This window comes from Portunus trituberculatus, chromosome 19 (assembly GCF_017591435.1).
Source record: "Portunus trituberculatus isolate SZX2019 chromosome 19, ASM1759143v1, whole genome shotgun sequence".
NCBI lineage: Eukaryota > Metazoa > Arthropoda > Malacostraca > Decapoda > Portunidae > Portunus > Portunus trituberculatus.
Window position 1 is genome coordinate 18,584,711 of NC_059273.1, and position 18,494 is coordinate 18,603,204.

The 18,494-nt window shown below is 40.4% G+C and overlaps 1 protein-coding gene across 4 annotated transcripts in view; it reads right to left on the minus strand.

Annotated features, from left to right (window-relative positions):
- LOC123506277 (dynein heavy chain, cytoplasmic-like) overlaps nucleotides 1-16,593 on the minus strand; it is an 81,500-nt gene extending 64,907 nt beyond the window's left edge. For all 4 annotated transcript variants that reach the window (XM_045258226.1, XM_045258225.1, XM_045258224.1 and 1 more), the window contains exons 1-6: nucleotides 16,460-16,593; nucleotides 13,803-14,027; nucleotides 13,547-13,640; nucleotides 13,173-13,346; nucleotides 12,923-13,049; nucleotides 3,470-3,598 (exon numbers count right to left, since the gene is read on the minus strand). In XM_045258226.1, coding sequence (XP_045114161.1) covers nucleotides 3,470-3,598; nucleotides 12,923-13,049; nucleotides 13,173-13,346; nucleotides 13,547-13,640; nucleotides 13,803-14,027; nucleotides 16,460-16,478 — 768 coding nt within the window. In that variant the 5' untranslated portion in view covers nucleotides 16,479-16,593. The remainder of the gene's footprint in view (nucleotides 1-3,469; nucleotides 3,599-12,922; nucleotides 13,050-13,172; nucleotides 13,347-13,546; nucleotides 13,641-13,802; nucleotides 14,028-16,459) is intronic.
- Nucleotides 16,594-18,494: the final 1,901 nt, after the last annotated feature.

Consider the following 18,494-nt stretch of genomic DNA (forward strand, 5'->3'; position numbering starts at 1 on the left):
CGTTGTCCACAAGCAGTGGCCTGTCATGCAGCCCTCCTGCCTCACCCCCCACAGCTGCTGGTAGACAAACAGATTTCACACTTCTTTCAGACCCATTCTCTGACACCAGACCTAATCCTCTACCTACATGTAACACTGATTTTATCCAGGTAATTTTTTCCAAATTTGAAAGCCCCACCGTATCACGCAAGCCGACAAGCTTTTGAATACATCAGCGCCTCTCATGGACAAAATACGCACCACTCACTTCCCCTAGTTCAAAACAATAACAGTGTCAGCAGCAGCTCGTCTTCCCTTGCTCTACATGCCACCAAAACGCCCTGCAATGTCGCCTAGCGTTGCTAAGAAGACCAGGAAGTCTCTTACTCTCGAAGTGAAGCTGGATATTATTCACAGACCTGAAAGGCGAGAAAACTAATAGCATTGCTCGCCACCATCTTGACTCCATCTACTGTCTACTATTTTCAAGTCAGCAGATTCTATCACAAGAAGGCTGGTGAGATCATATCTTCCTTGCAAGCTAAAAGAACCACCTGAACTTGGGACTCTGCAATGAATAAATTGGAAAGCATTGTGGAAATGTGGTACATAAGTTTTGTACGTGATACAATGATATACCCTTTGTTTACATTTCACAGGTTGCCAGCTAGCATATTTCCCGCTCCTCTCTCTCTCCCTTCATAAATTTAAGTTCATCAACATTATAAAGTTACTTACATACATACATTAGTGTACATTATAATGCCTTAGTCTTAAATTAAACTGCTTAAATGTTTAACTTCATAATTTTTACATTCATTAAACCTTTCACTGTACTATGATGCACTCTCGCTTTGTTTACTCTCAATGGAAGCTCAAGTCAGAGGTTAAACTTGTTATAATTGGTTCGCTTAACGAAATTTCACTTAACGAAGGTTTTTTTTAGGAACGTAACCCTTTGTTAACCCCTTCAGTATCGGATGTGTCTTTTGTGACACGTGCGTGTCACAGCTCAGTTCACGCACCAGGAACCGAGGGTGCTCTCCGTGACACGCACATGCCACGGTTATAGGCTGTGTGTATTGAGGGCTCTCAAGGCCTCGGTTTCTGGTGTCTGTGTTTACAAACATAAGGCTGCAGCCATTCGTGGGACAGTTTGAAACTTCATAAACTTTGACCAATGAGTTATTGTCAGTGCTGTGACGTAATTTGTGAAGACCAATCATGATATTATATCTTTTTTATACATCATATTTTCTGACCTACGTATGGCAACACATGCTTGTCGAGTGCCACAATGCGATATTCTCTAGCTTCTGTTCAGTGCTGCCTGAAGTTTTTTTGTGGTAGCACGCGCGGATTTACTTCGTAATTTTGGATATCTCTATAACTGACAGTGAAGATGAATATGATGTTGGAACAAAAAGGGAATTTGAGGGGTCTGATGTCTCAATGGAAGGTGATGATACTTTGTTTGATTCTGAAGCTATCAGTGATGTAGAGAGTGATGCTAGCAGCGGCGACAAGAGTATTGAGACGTTGTCCGCCAGCAGTGGCCTGTCATGCAGCCCTCCTGCCTCACCCCCCACAGCTGCTGGTAGACAAACAGATTTCACACTTCTTTCAGACCCATTCTCTGACACCAGACCTAACCCTCTACCAACAAGTAACACTGATTTTCCTGATGTACATCCTAGTATTATTCTACATCATGAAGCTAGTGCTATGAGTGATCTAGACTGTTTTCAGTTATTCATGGGGAAAGATGTGATTGCTGCTCTGTGTCTCTGAGCCAACACATGTGCTGCATATTTTATTTTACTCAAATGACATGTTGTGGGGTTTCTCTGATAGAAAACATAAAAATAAATAATATAGTGTGAACAGGGTGTTTGTGAAAAGCTGAAGACTACCGCACAGACAATGCGGAGGAGTGCGTGGGCAGTCGGTTCGGCAGCGAAATGTCTTGTTTACATAAGGTTGACGGGTCAGTAACGAAGGGGTTAAGCGGGGGTTGCCTGTACTCCATACAGGGACGGATAAGTCCTTTGTACAGAGTAGGCAGTTGGAGGGGTGAGAAAAACTGGCAAAGACACTGCAGAACACCTAACTTCATACTCGTAGAACCTGTTTTAGGTAGAGATGAGATGTCAAGTTTCCAGTTAAGATTATGAGTAAAGGCCAGACTGAGGATATTCATTGTGGAAGAGGGAGACAGTTGACTGTCACTGAAGAGGAGGGAATAGTTGTCTGGAAGGTTGTGTTGAGTTGATAGATGGAGGAAATGAGTTTTTGAGGCATTGAAAACTACTTGATTTTCTCTGCCCCAATCGGAAATCTTAGAAAGATCAGAAGTCAGGCATTCTGTGGCATCCCTGCGTGATCTGTTGACTTCCTGAAGGGTTGTCATCTCTGAAAGGACATGGAAAGATGTAGGGTGGTATCATCAGTGTAGAAGTGGATAGGGCAAGAAGTTTGGTTAAGGTCATTAATGAATAATAGAAAAAGAGTGGGTGACAGGACAGAACCCTGAGGAACACCATTATTAATAGATTTAGGAGAAGAACAGTGGCTGTCTACCACAGCAGCAATAGAAGTCGGAAAGGAAACTTAAGATAAAGTTGCAGAGAGGACAGAATCCGTAGGAGGGCAATTTTGAAATTAAAGCTTTATGCCAGACTCTAGACTTTGGACAAGCAAGAGATTAAAAGCTATAGGACGGTAGTTTGAGGGATTAGAAGTCACCCTTTAGGAACAGGCTGAATGTAGGCAAACTTCCAGCAAGAAGGAAAGGTAGAAGTTGATACACATGGTTGAAAGAGTTTGGCCAGGCAAGGTGTAAACACGGAAGCACAGTTTTTGAGAACAATAGGAAGGACCCCATCAGGTCCATAAGCCTTCTGAGGGTTTAAGTCAGCGAGGGTAAAGAAAACATCATTACAATGAATACTGATTGAAGACATGAAAGTCAGAGGGAGGAGAAGAAGGAGGGACAAGCCCAGAATCATCCAAAGTGGAGTTGCTAGCAAAGGTTTGAGAGAAGAGTTCAGCTTCAGAGACAGAAGAGATGGCTGTGGTGCCATCAGGATGAAATAAAGGAAGGAAAGATGAAGAAGTAAAGTTATTGGAGATGTTATTGGCAAGATGCCAGAAGTCTCGAGGGGAGGTTGAGTTTGAAAGATTTTGACATTTTCTATTTATGAAGGAGTATTTGGCAAAATGAAAAACAGACCACATGATTCCAGGCAGAAATATAAAGTGCGTGAGATTCAGGAGAAGGAAGGCTCAAGTGCCTTTTGTGGGCAACCTCTCTGTCATGTATAGCATGCCCCTATCTTTTGGCTAACTCTTTACTAATTCTTTTAGGGAACTTGCAGTTAAAGTGGGCCTTTTTTTTTTTTTTTAACTTTTTTTGCCCTTAGTTTCCTTCTTACATAAAAAAATAAATAAATAAAAAAATAAGACAAACGTGAGATAGCATAGCACTCACCTTCTGTATCTCCCTGATCCATCGAGCCACACCGTTCTGCAGCTGGTTGAGGAAGTTGGAGTCCTCAACACGATCCCCAAAGTCAGCCACCTTTGGTCGGGTTCCCTCGTCTGCACACATCTTGATCACCTGCAAGTGTGTATGTATTTACCTAGTTGTATGTTACAGGGTTCAAGCGGGACTCATAGTGACCTGTCTCCATATCTACATTTGTCTAACTTCTCAAATTTGTGCACACTTTCTGTTGTTACAATCTCTTCACTTAATCCATTCCAGATGTCTACTGTCCTATGCATGTGTGTGGTGTGTGTGTGTGTGTGTGTGTGTGTGTGTGTGTGTGTGTGTGTGTGTGTGTGTGTGTGTGTGTGTGTGTGTGTGTGTGTATTTACCTAATTGTATTTACCTAATTGTAACATACGGGAAAAGAGCTATGCTCGTGTTGTCCCGTCTCCATATCTATTAATGTCCAGCTTTTCTTAAAATCATGAATATTCCTTGCGTTGACCACTTCCACGTCTAAACTATTCCATGCTTCCACCCTTCTATGAGGAAGCTATATTTTCACATCTCTCCTATAAGTGGCCATTTTAGTTTTTCCCATGCCCTCTCGACATTCTTCCATTCCACATACACAGATCTTCCCTATCCATTTTTCCATGCCAATCATCACTCTGTATATTGCTATCAGGTCTCCCCTTTCTCTTCTGTTTTCCAGGGTTGGAAGTTGCATTCTTTTCAGTCTGTCTTCATAAGTCAAATCTCTTAAGTCAGGCACCATTTTCGTTGCAGCCCTCTGTACTTTCTCTAGTTTCCTTATGTGTTTCTTTAAGTTCGGAGCCCACTGTATTGTTGCATATTCAAGCCTCGGTCTTATCATTGCAGTAATTATTTTCTTCATCATTTCTTCATCTAGATATCTGAACGCCACTCTTATGTTCCTCAATAAGTTCAATACTTCTCCAATTATTTTGTTTATATGTCTCTCTGGCGATAGGTCATTGGTAATTGTCACCCCAAGGTCTTTTCTTCATGACTGGTTTTATGTCTTCATTTCCTATCTTGTACATACTCCTGATTCTTCTTTCACTCTTGCCAAACTCTATTTTCTTGCATTTTGTCGTGTTGAACTCCATTTGCCATGTACAGCTCCATTTCCATATTCTGTCCAAGTCTTCCTGGAGTAGTTCGCAATCTTTGTCACATCTCACTTTTCTTAACAATTTTGCATCGTCTGCAAATAGGCTCACATAACTGGACACCCCATCCACCATGTCATTTATGTAGACTGCGAACATTACTGGTGCCAACACTGATCCCTGTGGAACTCCACTCTCCACCAATCCCCATTCTGATGGTCTGTCCTTAATTATTGTTCTCATTTCTCTTCCTACCAAAAGTCTTCCATCCATTTTAGTAAACTGCCATGCACTCCTCCTACCATTTCAAGTTTCCAGATCAGTCTCTGGTGTGGTACCTTATCAAAGGCCTTTTTTAAATCCAGATATATTCCATCAGCCCAACCATCTCTTTCCTGTATTACATCTATCACCCTCGAATAGTAACATATCAGGTTTGTCGTGCATGAACGCCCTTTCCTAAAACCAAATTGACACTCACAAAGTATGTCATTTTCTCCAAGAAGTCTGTCCATCTAGTCTTCACCACCCTCTCACACATCTTAGCTACCACACTTGTAAGTGACACTGGTCTATAGTTCAATGGGTCTCTCTTGTTACCTGATTTATAGATTGGGACAATGTTAGCTCTTTTCCAGTCTTGGGGCACTACACCTTCCCTTAATGAGGCATCAATTACTTCACAAACTTTTTCTGCCAATTGCTCCTGCATTCTCTTAAAATCCATCCTGATACCCCATCAGGTCCCACAGCTTTTCTCACTTCTAAACTCCCCATCATGTTCTTGATCTCCTCCACCGTTACTTGAAACTCCTTCATAATCCCTTTCTGTTCCATTACCAGTGGTTTGTCAAAAGCAGTCTCCTTTGTGAATACCTTCCGAAAGCATCCATTCATAGCCTCTGCCATTTCCTGGGATCTTCACTGTATACTCCATTTACTTCTAAACTTTCAATACTTTCTCTATTTTTGATGTTGTTGTTCACATGTCTGTAAAAAAGCCTTGGTTGGTCTTTACATTTATCAATTATATCCTTTTCTTGTTTCTTTCTTTCTTCTCTTCTAATCAACACATATTCATTTCTTGCTCTTTTGTAACTTTCCCACTGCTTAATCCGTCTTTTCCTTCTCCACCTCTTCCATGCATCCTCTTTTCTTGTTCTAGCCTTTTCACATCTATCGTTAAACCAGTCCTGCTTTCCAACTTCTCTATGTTGTCTTATTGGTACAAATTTTTCTCACCTTCTTTGTATATTTTATAAATTCCTTCCACTTTTCATTTGCTCCTTAGCACTCTTGAATTTCATCCAATTTGTCTCTTGAAAGAATTTCTTTAGGTTTCCAAAATCTGTCTTGGCATAATTCCATCTTCCCACTTTATATTCTTCATTTCTTCTAGATTTCTCTTCGTCTATCACCTTGAACTCCAAAACTGCATGATCACTCTTTGCTAAAGGGCACTCCACCCTCATCTCCTCAATGACCATTGGCTCTGTACTAAAGACCAAGTCCAGTCTTGACGATGCTCCCTCTCCTCCAAACCTAGTATCTTCTTTGACCCACTGAGTTAACACATTTTCCATTGCCAGTGTCAATAGTGTATTTCCCCATGTTGTCTCTGATCCTTCCATTGACCAGTCCTCCCAACACACCTCTTTACAATTAAAATCTCCCATCATTATAGTTCGTTCACAGCCACCCAACATTTCTTCCAGACATGTTCCTGTATCACTTATCATTTCTTCATATTCCTGTACTGACCATGCATTTGTCTTAGGTGGTACGTACACCACTATGTAGTGCCTCTTTTTCCTTCATTAGTTTCTGCTCTGATCTTTAGCACTTCTGCCTTTCCCATACCTTTTTCACTTGATCCACCTTTATATCTTTTTAACCAGCAACATCACTCCTCCTCCCATCTTACCTACTCTATTTCTTTTCCAAACGTTATATTTCCTTCTCCAACCTTCATCAGGTCTTCTCCCTCTCTCAGTTTTGTTTCAGTAAGACCCACAATATCTGGGTTCTTGTCCCTCAAGTAATCGTTGAGTTCTAAAATCCCGATATCACTCCATTTATGTTGGAATACATTACATTTCGCTCATATGTAAGTTTCTTTAGTCCTTTCTTGCTGTACTTTTCTGGGTTATGAACCACTTCCTCAGTCTCATATCCAAGATTCTCCAGAAAAACTCTTTCTTCTCTTCTTCTGTCCTCTCTTCATTTTTTTTCAAAGCCTCCTTTCTCAACTCATTTAACATTTCTCTTTCCTTTGTGTGTGTGTGTGTGTGTGTGTATTTACCTATTTGTATTTACCTATTTGTGTATTACAGGGCCCGAGCTAAGCTCTCTGTGTCCTGTCTCCTTGTCCATTCCTGTCATATTTCTCTTTCATCTGATTGACACACACCGCGTCAACGACATCACTGCTCAGTTTATTCACTTATCAATGCTACGATGCGGGAAACTGTATTTTCTCACGTCATTTAGACATATGTCTTATTAGCTTTTTCCATGTCCTCGGAGATGATTACTTGTGGTCACCTTTATCAACTCTCTGTTCAGTATGTCAATCTTGTTCACCAATTTATACAGAGTTATCATGTCTTCTCTTGTTCTTCTCTCTTCTAATGTGGTCAGCCCCAGCTTCCTCAGTCTTTCCTCATAGTCTAACTCCCTGAGTCCTGGTACCATCCTTGTTGCCAGCCTCTGTACCCTTTCTACCTTCTTCACATTTTTCTTCATATGCGGTGACCAGACACAAGCTGCATATTCTAACTGGGGTCTTATTAAGGTACATAATATCTTCTTCATCATTCCTTCATCTAGGTAGTGGAATGCAAGGCCAATATTTTGAAGCATGTTATATGTTTTCCAAAAATCTTGTTAATGTGTTTCTCCGGTGACAAAGTGTTTTGCACGTTACTCCTAAGTCTTTCTCCTCATTGGTCTCTTTAATTTTCTCATCACCCAGCCTGTAATCCCAGTTTGGTCTGTATCTACTTCTTCCCATTTTCATAACATGGGTCTTGTCTATATTAAATTCCATCTGCCACTCCTTACTCCACTCATATATTTTATCAAGATCTTCCTGTAACTTGTTACAATCTTCCACATTCTTTACTCTCCTCATAATTTTAGTATCGTCCAAAACATGTTCATGTAACTGTCAATTCCTACTGGCATATCATTAACATAAATCAAAAACATGATGGGACCAAGCACTGACCCTTGTGGAACTCCACTGGTTACCTTCTTCCACTCGGACTTCCTTCCTCTCACCACTGTTCTCATTTCTCTTCCCATTAAGTAATTTTCCATCCATTTTGCTAGTTTATCATTTACTCCTCCAATCTTCTTTAGTTTCCACATCAGTCTATTGTGTGGTACTTTATCAAAGGCCTTTCTCAAGTCCAGGTAGATAGCATCCACCCATCCCTCTCTATGTTGTAGTATGTCAGTCACTCTTGAATAAAAACATAATAAATTGGATACGCACGATCTTCCTTTTCTGAAACCAAACTGTCTTTCACTCAGAATGTTTTCACTTTCTAGATACTCACTCCACTTAGCTTTAATTACTTCTTCACATACCTTGCACAATATACTAGTCAACGATACTGGTCTATAATTTAGCGGTTCCATTCTACTACCATTCTTATATATAGGCACAATGTCAGCTCTTTTCCACTCTTTCGGGACTAATCCTGTTCGTATGGAGGTTTCCACAATATCAAATATGGGGTTCAACAATTGATCCTTACATTCATTTAGCAACCTCCCAGATATGCCATCAGGCCCCATTGATTTATTAATATCCAGATTGCTTATAATTTTCCTTACATCTTCCTTAGTAACCATGATGTCCTGCATTTGCTTTATTTCCGTAGGCCTTCCTCCCATAAAATGCTCCTCCTTTGTAAACACTTTGCAAAAGTTGTCGTTCAAAATTTCAGCTATATCTCCAGCATCCTCATATACTTCTTCCCTGTTTTTAACCTTTACTATTGCCTCCCTTATATTTAGTTTTCCATTTATGAATTTGTAAAACATTTTTGGGTCACTATCACAGTTTTCCACCACCCTCTGTTCATATTCCTTCTGTGCTGTTCTCCTTACTTCAACATATCTATTCCTTGCTGTTTTGTAAACTTCTCTTGATAATACATCACTGTTTTTCTTAAGTTTCTTCCATGCCTTTTCTTTGTTCTTTTTTGCTTCTTCACAATTTCTATTAAACCACTGTTTATTATTTAAAGTCCTCTTTCTGTAATATGGCACAAACTTTTCACAGCAGAGTTATACAAATCCATAAATTTATCGTATTTCAATTGCATATCCCTTTCCTGGTATACCACGGACCAGTCAATTTCATTAAAGAACTCTTATATGGTTATAATTTGCCCTAATATAATTTAATTTTTCCTCCCTGCGTTCCACAATCTTATTCATGCTTAATTCCGTATCCAGCTCAAAGCTTAGGACATCATGATCGCTTCTCCCCCAAGGGACATTTATGTTCAATTTCTTCTTTAGAGAGATGCCCCTGGTAAATACCAAATCCAACCTTGCTGCAACATCTTGTCCCCTGCACCTTGTTGATCTCACCCACTGTGTCATCAAGTTATTTGTTGCTACCTTTAACAATTCCTCTGCCCACTCACCACCGTTCACCACTTCGTAGTCTTCCCACACTATTTCTTTACAATTAAAGTCTCCAACTATCATCACTCTATCCTTTCTGATGAGTTCTTGCTTCATTCTGTCTAGAGTATTTCTCATCACCATTTGGTACTGTTCATATTCCCAAGCACTGGTTCTGGGTGGTATGTATACTGTTATAATATTAATGTCCCTCTTGCCATCTGTTATAAGCATACTTATCACTTCCTCATTTCTCTTACTATAGTTCACCTCCTTCACTATCAGATCTTCCTTAGTAAGAACCATTATACCACCACCTCCTTTATTTTTCTATCATTTCTCCATACTTTGTAGTGTTTTACAACAAACCAGTCTAGCTTTATTTCGGCCTTAGCTTTGTTTCCACTACACACATTATGTCCGGTTCGTTATTTCTTAGGTAATCCATACATTCTAGCCTCTTAGACAGAAATCCATCTATGTTCGTGTAAGTCACTTTTATTCCATTCCTAGTCTCATTCTTCCATGTAATGTCTATTCCGTCTGTTTTATCCACCACTTCTTTAGCCTCCCATTTCTCATCCTCCAAAAAAACTTGGTCTTTTCCTCCTCTGTTCTTTCGTCATTCCTCTCTTTCACTTCAGTTACAAGCTCTTTCATTTTCATTCGCTCATCTTGTGACATATTTCTTCTTATGTAAATTGTTTTGGTTTCCTCAGAGTCCTTAAGTTTCCAAGCCCTCCTCAACAAGGCCTCAGCTGCCACCTGAGACTTTAATTTCAATTTTAATGGTCTATTCTTGCCTTCCTCAAAAGCTCCCAATCTCACACTTTCTTCTACCTCAGCATATAGGTCCTCTTTCTCCACAGAGATCTTATTCAGTAAAGACTTAATCCTGTCATTTTCCTTATCCCTCCTATCCTGCCAGTTCCTGTTAGTTTCCTCCCTCAATCCTGTTATGATCACACATTTTTTTCTTTTCAGCAATATCTCTCACCACATACTCATTTTCCTTTAGTGCCTTTACCATTTCACTCTGTAATCACTTTATTTTCCTCTTCCTGCTTTTTCACTATCTCCTAAAGAACCTTTGTACCTCCTGATGTTCATGGTTCACTTCTTTCATCCTGGCATCAATTAGATTAAGGCATTCCTCCTTCCTCAAGTCCCCTTCGGATATTTTCATCTCCATTTCTAGGAGTTTAGCCTTCATCTCTTCACATTGTTTCCTTAGTTGTTGGTTTTCTTTCTACATCTCTACTTTTTCCTTCAATAGCTCTTTATTCGCTATCGTTAACAAATAGATCTCTTTTTGAATGAGTCATTCTCGGCTATAATTCTATCCAGTTTTTCTTCTATGGACAAAATGTTTAGGAACTTACTTTCCAGTGCCTGGATTCTTGCATCCATATCTAATTTCTCCAGTCCTCTTGGAGTAGTTACAAAACCTTCAAAATCCTTAGGTTGTCTAGGGGTAGCCGCCATGTTTGTTAACGTCAGCTGATTACGGCCAAAACAATCACCGCCCACACTCTCATCTCAGGGACCACTCTCCATATCCCTCACTTTCAACACTATGCGACAGTAGGACATCAACAGGACACTAACTTAGAGGTACCCGGGCCCTGTAACACCATAAGTATTTTCACTTCTTCCCGTCCGCAGCCAGAGACAAGCCATCCTCTCTCAGCGACGGCGAGAGTGTGTGTGTGTGTGTGTGTGTGTGTGTGTGTGTGTGTGTGTGTGTGTGTGTGTGTGTGTGTGTGTGTAATTCACCTCGGTCGCCTGCTGGTCACCCAGCCAGTCATCCCCATTACGGAGCGAGCTCAGAGCTCATAGACCGATCTTCAGGTAGGACTGAGACCACAACACACTCCACACACTGGGAAAGCGAGGCCACAACCCCTCGAGTTACATCCCGTACCTATTTACTGCTAGGTGAACAGGAGCCACACATTAAGAGGCTTGCCCATTTGCTTCGCCGCTTACCGGGACTTGAATCTGGGCCTCTCGATTGTGAGTCGAGCGTGCTAACCACTACACTACGCGTGTGTGTGTGTGTGTGTGTGTGTGTGTGTGTGTGTGTGTGTGTGTGTGTGTGTGTGTGTGTGTGTGTGTGTATGGTTTCTTTACTAAAGTCCGACTCAAATATGAAGGCCGCTGAGGGGGGAGACCTAACGGGGATTCCCCGGCTGCGGCATCGCCAAACATCGCAGCCCCAATTATAGGATTAACACTGAAGTGTGGAGAAATGCCCATCTCTCCTGCTTTCTCTCTCTCTGGCTTGTTACTACTTCCTCCTGTTTCTTATTACTATATAGTTCTCTCATGCACATGTGTGTGTGTGTGTGTGTGTGTGTGTGTGTGTGTGTGTGTGTGTGTGTGTGTGTGTGTGTGTGTGTGTGTGTCTCTCTCTCTCTCTCTCTCTCTCTCTCTCTCTCTCTCTCTCTCTCTCTCTCTCTCTCTCTCTCAAAAATAGACAAGTAGACATGTATCTTTTTTGTTGTTTTATTTTACTCTTTTTCCACACCACCCATGAGGTAAGAGTTAAGGTGCGTTTTTTTTATAGAGGTTTTACCCTGTAGTCATAATCCTCTCTCAGCTATTTAATCAGACAGTTCTTTGTCAGAAGTGTCCTCCACATTGATAATAGTTCTGCTCTAAGCAGAACTTGTTGACGCTGTAAATAATTAATTTCTCTCGACTATGAAGGTTACGATGGCGAGTAGCGCGGACGAGATATTCACCTTCCATCCTGAGCAACAGGGAGGGAATGAGTGACTCGATTTGACCTGGGGATTATCAGCGGTCAGGGAGGTTGACCTCACCCATGTCCAACCTTGAAAAGTAGCAACGCTGGAGAGCAGTGGTGCTACATTTTGTGGTATCTATACAAAATCATTGTCTTCATTACACTAAAACAATATTCAAAGCTCTCTATACATCCTCAGTAGAAATTTAGAGGAATACACTTTTATGACGGTTCATTAAGATGTAAGTTAATAATGAGATCGAAACATGTGCTACGATGCTTGGCGACGCCGCAGCCGGGGAAACCCCGTTAGGTCTCCCCCCTCAGCGGCCTTCATATTTGAGTCGGACTATAAGTAGTTTGATTTACCTGAAAGCTGCTTATCAGACTACATGATACTCACTGCAAACTAACATAACTTTTCAAAATTCATGTCTACCCAATGTTCTATTATATTAATGTATGAAAAAAACATATCATTTGCCATAAAATCACAATAATTAAAATCAAAATTTGAAATGCAAAAAATTCTTTGTGGTCACATTATAACATACCTTTCACAACTCTTGAATCATTTTCTAGTACTTAGAGAACACTGGAATTCTTTCACATTTCAACTCATAATAAGAAAAATAGAAAACTGCCACAACGATCAAGACAAGGCATACACTTTAAAAATAAATTAACCCTATTGCTGTCAATAATAATGGCTTATCTAAATATACTTTCATCATTCTACAGTAGAGAGATTCAAAATATCCCATCACAAATTTTCAATTAGTTCTCTTGAAAATTTTAATCTAAACTTTGAATAATGTATGAAGCTTACAAGTAAACTATAGTATCTAGCCAAAAGTTTCAGTTTTTTTAAAAGGACAATTTATTCTTCTTGAAATTTCATTGAGCTTCTATACCACTGACCTGTGCTACAGTTGGATGAATAGGTAATGAGATGTCTGGGATGTCAATGTTCTGTTGCAAGTGCAGCAGCCCCATCTCAAGCTCTGCAATCTTCTTCTCAACTGATGGTGCCATTTTATCTCCATCCCTACAACAAGGGCATACACATTACACTTCTATGTAAACACAAACAAATGGCAACTTATAATCCTTGATACTCATATAACATTGTATTTGAAAAAAGCCATCACATGTCTCAAGCCCAGCTCACCTTTCAATCTTGCCAGTCTCCTTCACATAAGCCTTAAAGTACGGAGCAAAGGCATTGGCTACATAGTCATGCAGCGTCTCATAAGGGGAACCTTCACTGAGACTCCATGAGCGAATCTGTGCACTGACAGGCTTGTCTGCTTCCACCACACCACCACGTTTGAGGCACAGCAGGCTTGAAGGGAAGAGGTAGAATTATGTTAAGTATGTAATTATTTCTCTCTAATAAGTCCCCTTCAATATCACCAAAGAGTGGTATACATGTTAACTTAAGGCGCATGTAGTTACTATTCAACCACTAAAAGAGATAATGAGTACTATATGCGAAATCTGTAATTTTAGTGTGTCACCTAACAACCCAAATAGTCTTTTTACCTGCTCATCTTGGTGGAGGTGAAGAAAACACCACTGGATATGTGGTACACCACTTCCTTGTCTTCCTCCACTTCAGCTCCCTCTTCTGTCTCCTCTGTAGCCAAACAAGAAAAATTACAAAACTATTTATATAAGAATTTTTCTCAACCAGCATTTACCTATTGTAAGAAGAAAAAAATAAAATAATAAACATTACATGAGAAGTTTATCTCAATCCTGTACAACCATCAATTGGTATGTAGATAACCACACAAACCTTTAGTGGTGCTGCGCTGAATAAGGATTGACTTGGTCTGAGGATCAGCCACAAACTTGCGTATCACCTCCAGGACTGCAGGGCTTTTCATGGCAGCCACCAGTTCAGGCGATGGCTGATCCTCCTCCTCCAGCAACACCTGACTGAGGCGCTGCAGGTGTTTGGCCACCGCCTCCACCTCCGCCACCGCCACCACGGTCTCCAACCCCCCACTGCCTCCATCACCTGAAGAACATTTCATTTGTGATAGTAATAGGTCAAAGACAACAAACAGCTGTTTCATGGCCTAAACAGAAAATGGGTACAATAATTTTGAAACAAGAAAGGAAAAAAAATGCCCAAAACCATTCACCACGTCAACACAAAGTGAAAACGTCAACAGCCTAAAAACACAACAGCCAAAATGTCTTGCCGCTTAAAAGTGTACAAAACATCCAACAGCTGAAACGACTGCCAGCCCTATTAACTACACCCAAAGCAACTACACCCAAAGCAACTATTAGCCAAAATGATTATTTTAAAAAACAGCACATTGCAACAGTTCCAAACTCACTATACTCACACCTATGAGAACTGGTGATTGTATCATCATACCTTAACTACCACTATACCTGTGATGTGTATAGAAGTGTGTAGTGCTTTGTCTAGGTTACCCTCAGTAGTCCACTTATATAGACAGATATATACATGAGGAATTGAATTTGGTGCACTAGTCTACATGGCACTCTGTGGTTAGCCAATAAGGAGTCTGTTGGTGGACTAAACAGTGACGTTGGTATTGTGTGAGAAAGGAGGGAGATTAATGTTAGCACAGAAGATATGTCCTGTATTACTGTGGCTGGCTTTAAGGATAATGTAGTAAGTGAGGTGGAGGAAGTGGTGATCCTGTTATAAAGAAGTGTTCGTGATGAGGTGGTAAGTTTCAGTTTCTGTGAGATACACAAGAGGTGAATGCCTCTTCAATGTGAACACTTCTGGTGCAGCGTTGCAGTGAAGCTTATGGACTACAGAAGGTTGAGGTTGAGAGAGCATGTGAAGCAGGGTAACCTTATACAGAACAAAGGTTCAAGAAGAGAAAGCAGGTTTCCCCAACCAACTAAACAAATTCAATCTGACCTAACCTAACCTAACTCTGTTTCTGCCATGACATGTTGATTTTCAAAAGCATCAGTGAGTCAATAATAGCAAGCCCCACAAGAACAAAAGTCATAAGCATAGTGTACACTCATTATTCTACCACAACATGTAGTTGTGTCATGAGAACTTTACTAACAAGGACTTACAGTAAACATTAATGGTTTTGTCTTTTGGGGAGAGTGAGCGATACCCACTCGTATGATGGATTGCCAGGCACTGTGGAATGCTGTTACATGTGTTCATTTGTGTGTGCACATTGTCACATTATTTGCGCACACGTGAAATGAATGCCGATGATTGGTTCTTTTATTTGGGCTTGCAGCCACTGACTAATAAAAATAATACATAATAAATCTAGCCAATCAGTGGGGTTTGTGGAAAGAAGCAACTTTATTTGTATTCAGTCTACAGAAGATGTCTGCCCAGGCAGGGTGTTGCCTTGATCATATCCTTTGCATTGCCAGATTTTATGAAAATAAATAAGGTAATGACTTTATATTAATTTCTTAGCGTTGCCAGTCAGGTCAGGCTAGTTTGCTTTTTTTTTTTATACCATGTTTGGTTAAATCAGTTTAACTGTGTTAGATAAAGTAAATTTTGTTCTGAGGAAGACATATCAGTGGTGCATGTCGCCTAAACTAGGTTATGTTAGGTTTAGGTTGGGTTAAGTTAGGTTAGATTAGTACAGATTCATCCAAAACAGGTCAAAATATACCAGAAAAAATGCTTTGTCTTACCAGAAAATCATGTTTCTGTAAGGGACAGATGAGGGGGGGATGATAAAAAAAAAAATAAATAAATAAAAATAAAAAGATTTGTGACAAACATAGTGCATATTTATTCAAAACACGTCAAAATCTACCAGAAAAAAAATTATTTCATCCAGAAGTGAGCTACTGGTGTAACTGTAAAATTTATCCAAAATGGTGTATGGTGTATTTACATGTACATCATTGTAATGATTTGCAAAGATAATATTGGTAGTTTTTGTCAGAGTTTCAGAAGCATCTTGTGAGATACAAATAGCGGTGACCACCAACACTATATGACTCATTGGTCGCAAAGACTAAAAATCAATTTACTCGTCTCTCCACCTTCCTCTTAGTGATGATGCAAAAAAGAAAAATGCAAGTAATTTATAAATGACAATATCCCATTTGTCATCCCTCAAAACCTACTACCGCTGCAGGGCAACGCTATAATGTGTTTCCTACGTACCTCCCTTTACCCCACAGATGATCAGGCCACAGGAAACCAGGTGGGCGGATACAGGTGTTACACTTCCTTCGCTCCATAAATACAGAGAACATGCAGTTTTCAACAGAAACAGGCAAAAGCTTCATTGAAAAAATGACAAGGCCTATTGTAAAAAAAAAAATATAACTTCAAAAATAAAGTATCGTCTCAAATTTGCAACATCGGCTAACCAAAAATTTGCCAATCAGCCAGCCCAGGATTTGTTTCTTCGAGTTTTATCGTATTTCCTCTCCCTTTCCTAGACTCCTGCCGGTTCTACTCACCCTCCTCACCGGTGTCCATCGTTCCTCCTCAGCAGGTATGCAGTGGTTAGATGCAGTAGTTCGAGTAGAATGCAAGGTGTTCGTTCCGCCCCTGCTCGCCTGTCACGGGGCCGCTGACTCACCATAAGTGCCGAGGTCCAACCTGTCGGGAAAACTGGAGCTGCTAAATAAAAGATCCAACACCTTATTGTCTTGATCGCGCTACCCTATGGATTCATACACACTGCTTTTGTTTTATGTCGATCTCACTTCAATTCGATATTTCTTTTGAATCTGTTGTCAATAAGGGTGGTGTTCAATGCTCCCTTAGTTCCCTCTTCTACGTCATAAGTCAGTGGTATTACTAAATGTTATGGTAAACACCAAAATATTAATATAAATAATCATGAGAGAGAGAGAGAGAGAGAGAGAGAGAGAGAGAGAGAGGCGGTCAGAATATTTAGTTTCTATTATAGCTATAAAGAATCATAGAATCAGCTATATAAACTTTTCTTTTTTTCGTAATCAAGCCTTTACTTGACAGATACGCAACAGTCATTAAATGCAATACAGAGAAAATACAAATCTATAGCAGAAAAAATGGTATAAGGAAATCTAATCAGTTTCAGTGATTTACCCTGGGAGATACGTAAAATCAGTTATCATAGTTAGAAAATACTGGAGTCAAGTTTGATTTATATATATATATATATATATATATATATATATATATATATATATATATATATATATATATATATATATATATATATGTAAGACATCATCAATGGAGGGTGCAGTTTCGTCAATGGGCGGATGCTGATCCGCCCATTGACGAAACTGCACCCTCCATTGATGATGTCAAAGAGGCTGTGGCAGTTGAGAGGTGGAAAGGCAGTTGGCATCTATAACATCAGTGCGGAGCAGCTCAAAGGGTCAGGACTCAGGAGAGGGGTGACGCCATGATTCGTGGGTTGCATGCTGTCTTGATTGCTGTATCGCATTCAGGTACCATTCCCCCTGACTGGAAAAAGAGGTTGGTCATCCCTATCTAGAAGGGGAAAGGGGACCGTCAGGGCTGCAACAATTACTGTGTTATAACACTGCTCAGCGTACTAAGCAAGGTGCTTGCCCATTTGCCGTTGATGCGTATCCGCAGTCACTTGATGAAACACCAAGTGTTAAAAGCAGGAATCCTGAAGTAATATTAAAATTATACTTGGCGCTGGTCAGGCCACATCTTGACTATGCGGTACAATTCTGGTTCCCACATTACAGGAAGGACATAGCTCTGTTGGAGTCAGTGCAAAGGAGGATGACTAAAAAGATACAGGGAATGAGGGATATACCCTATGAAGAGAGACTGAAAAAAACAGTTTGCATTCCTTAGAGAGATGTAGGTTAAGTAGAGACTTAATAGAAGTATTTAAGTGGTATAAGGGTTTCAACAGAGGGGACATGAATGTAGTTCTTAGGATCAGTAGCGGGGACAGAACAAGAAATGATGGGTTTAAACTTGAAAAATTCAGGTTTAGGAAAGAAATCTCAAGAAGGCGTTTGATTCAGTGCAACGAGAGACTGGGATCTTCTGCGTTTCCGCGGGATTCCTGCAATTATTATTGATCTATTAACTGGCCTCTACTCCGGGACTGAGTGTTGTAAAGTGTGGAGGGGACGTGTTCAGCTTCTTCCCTGTGAATACGGGAGTGAGGCAGGGATGCGTGCTTCCTCCATCACTCTTCATCACTTGCATGGACTGTGTACTAGGCGGAGTTGTAGACCAAAGTCAATGTGGAGCATCTGTCGGCAATACTGAGATTACAGATCTTGTTTTGCCGATGATGCAGTAATCTTTGTTGAGTCACTGGAAGTTCTAGTATAATGGTTCTAGACTCTAGAGGCACTGCACGAGCAGGCGAAGCCCTTGGGACTCCTGTTCTCCTGGCCCAAGACCAAAGTTCAGGTGTTTGGAGGCTAACTGAATGAAACAGTACAGTCTGTCCATGCGCGTGGCGAGGACATTGAGATCTTGGAAAACTTCACATACCTTGGTAGT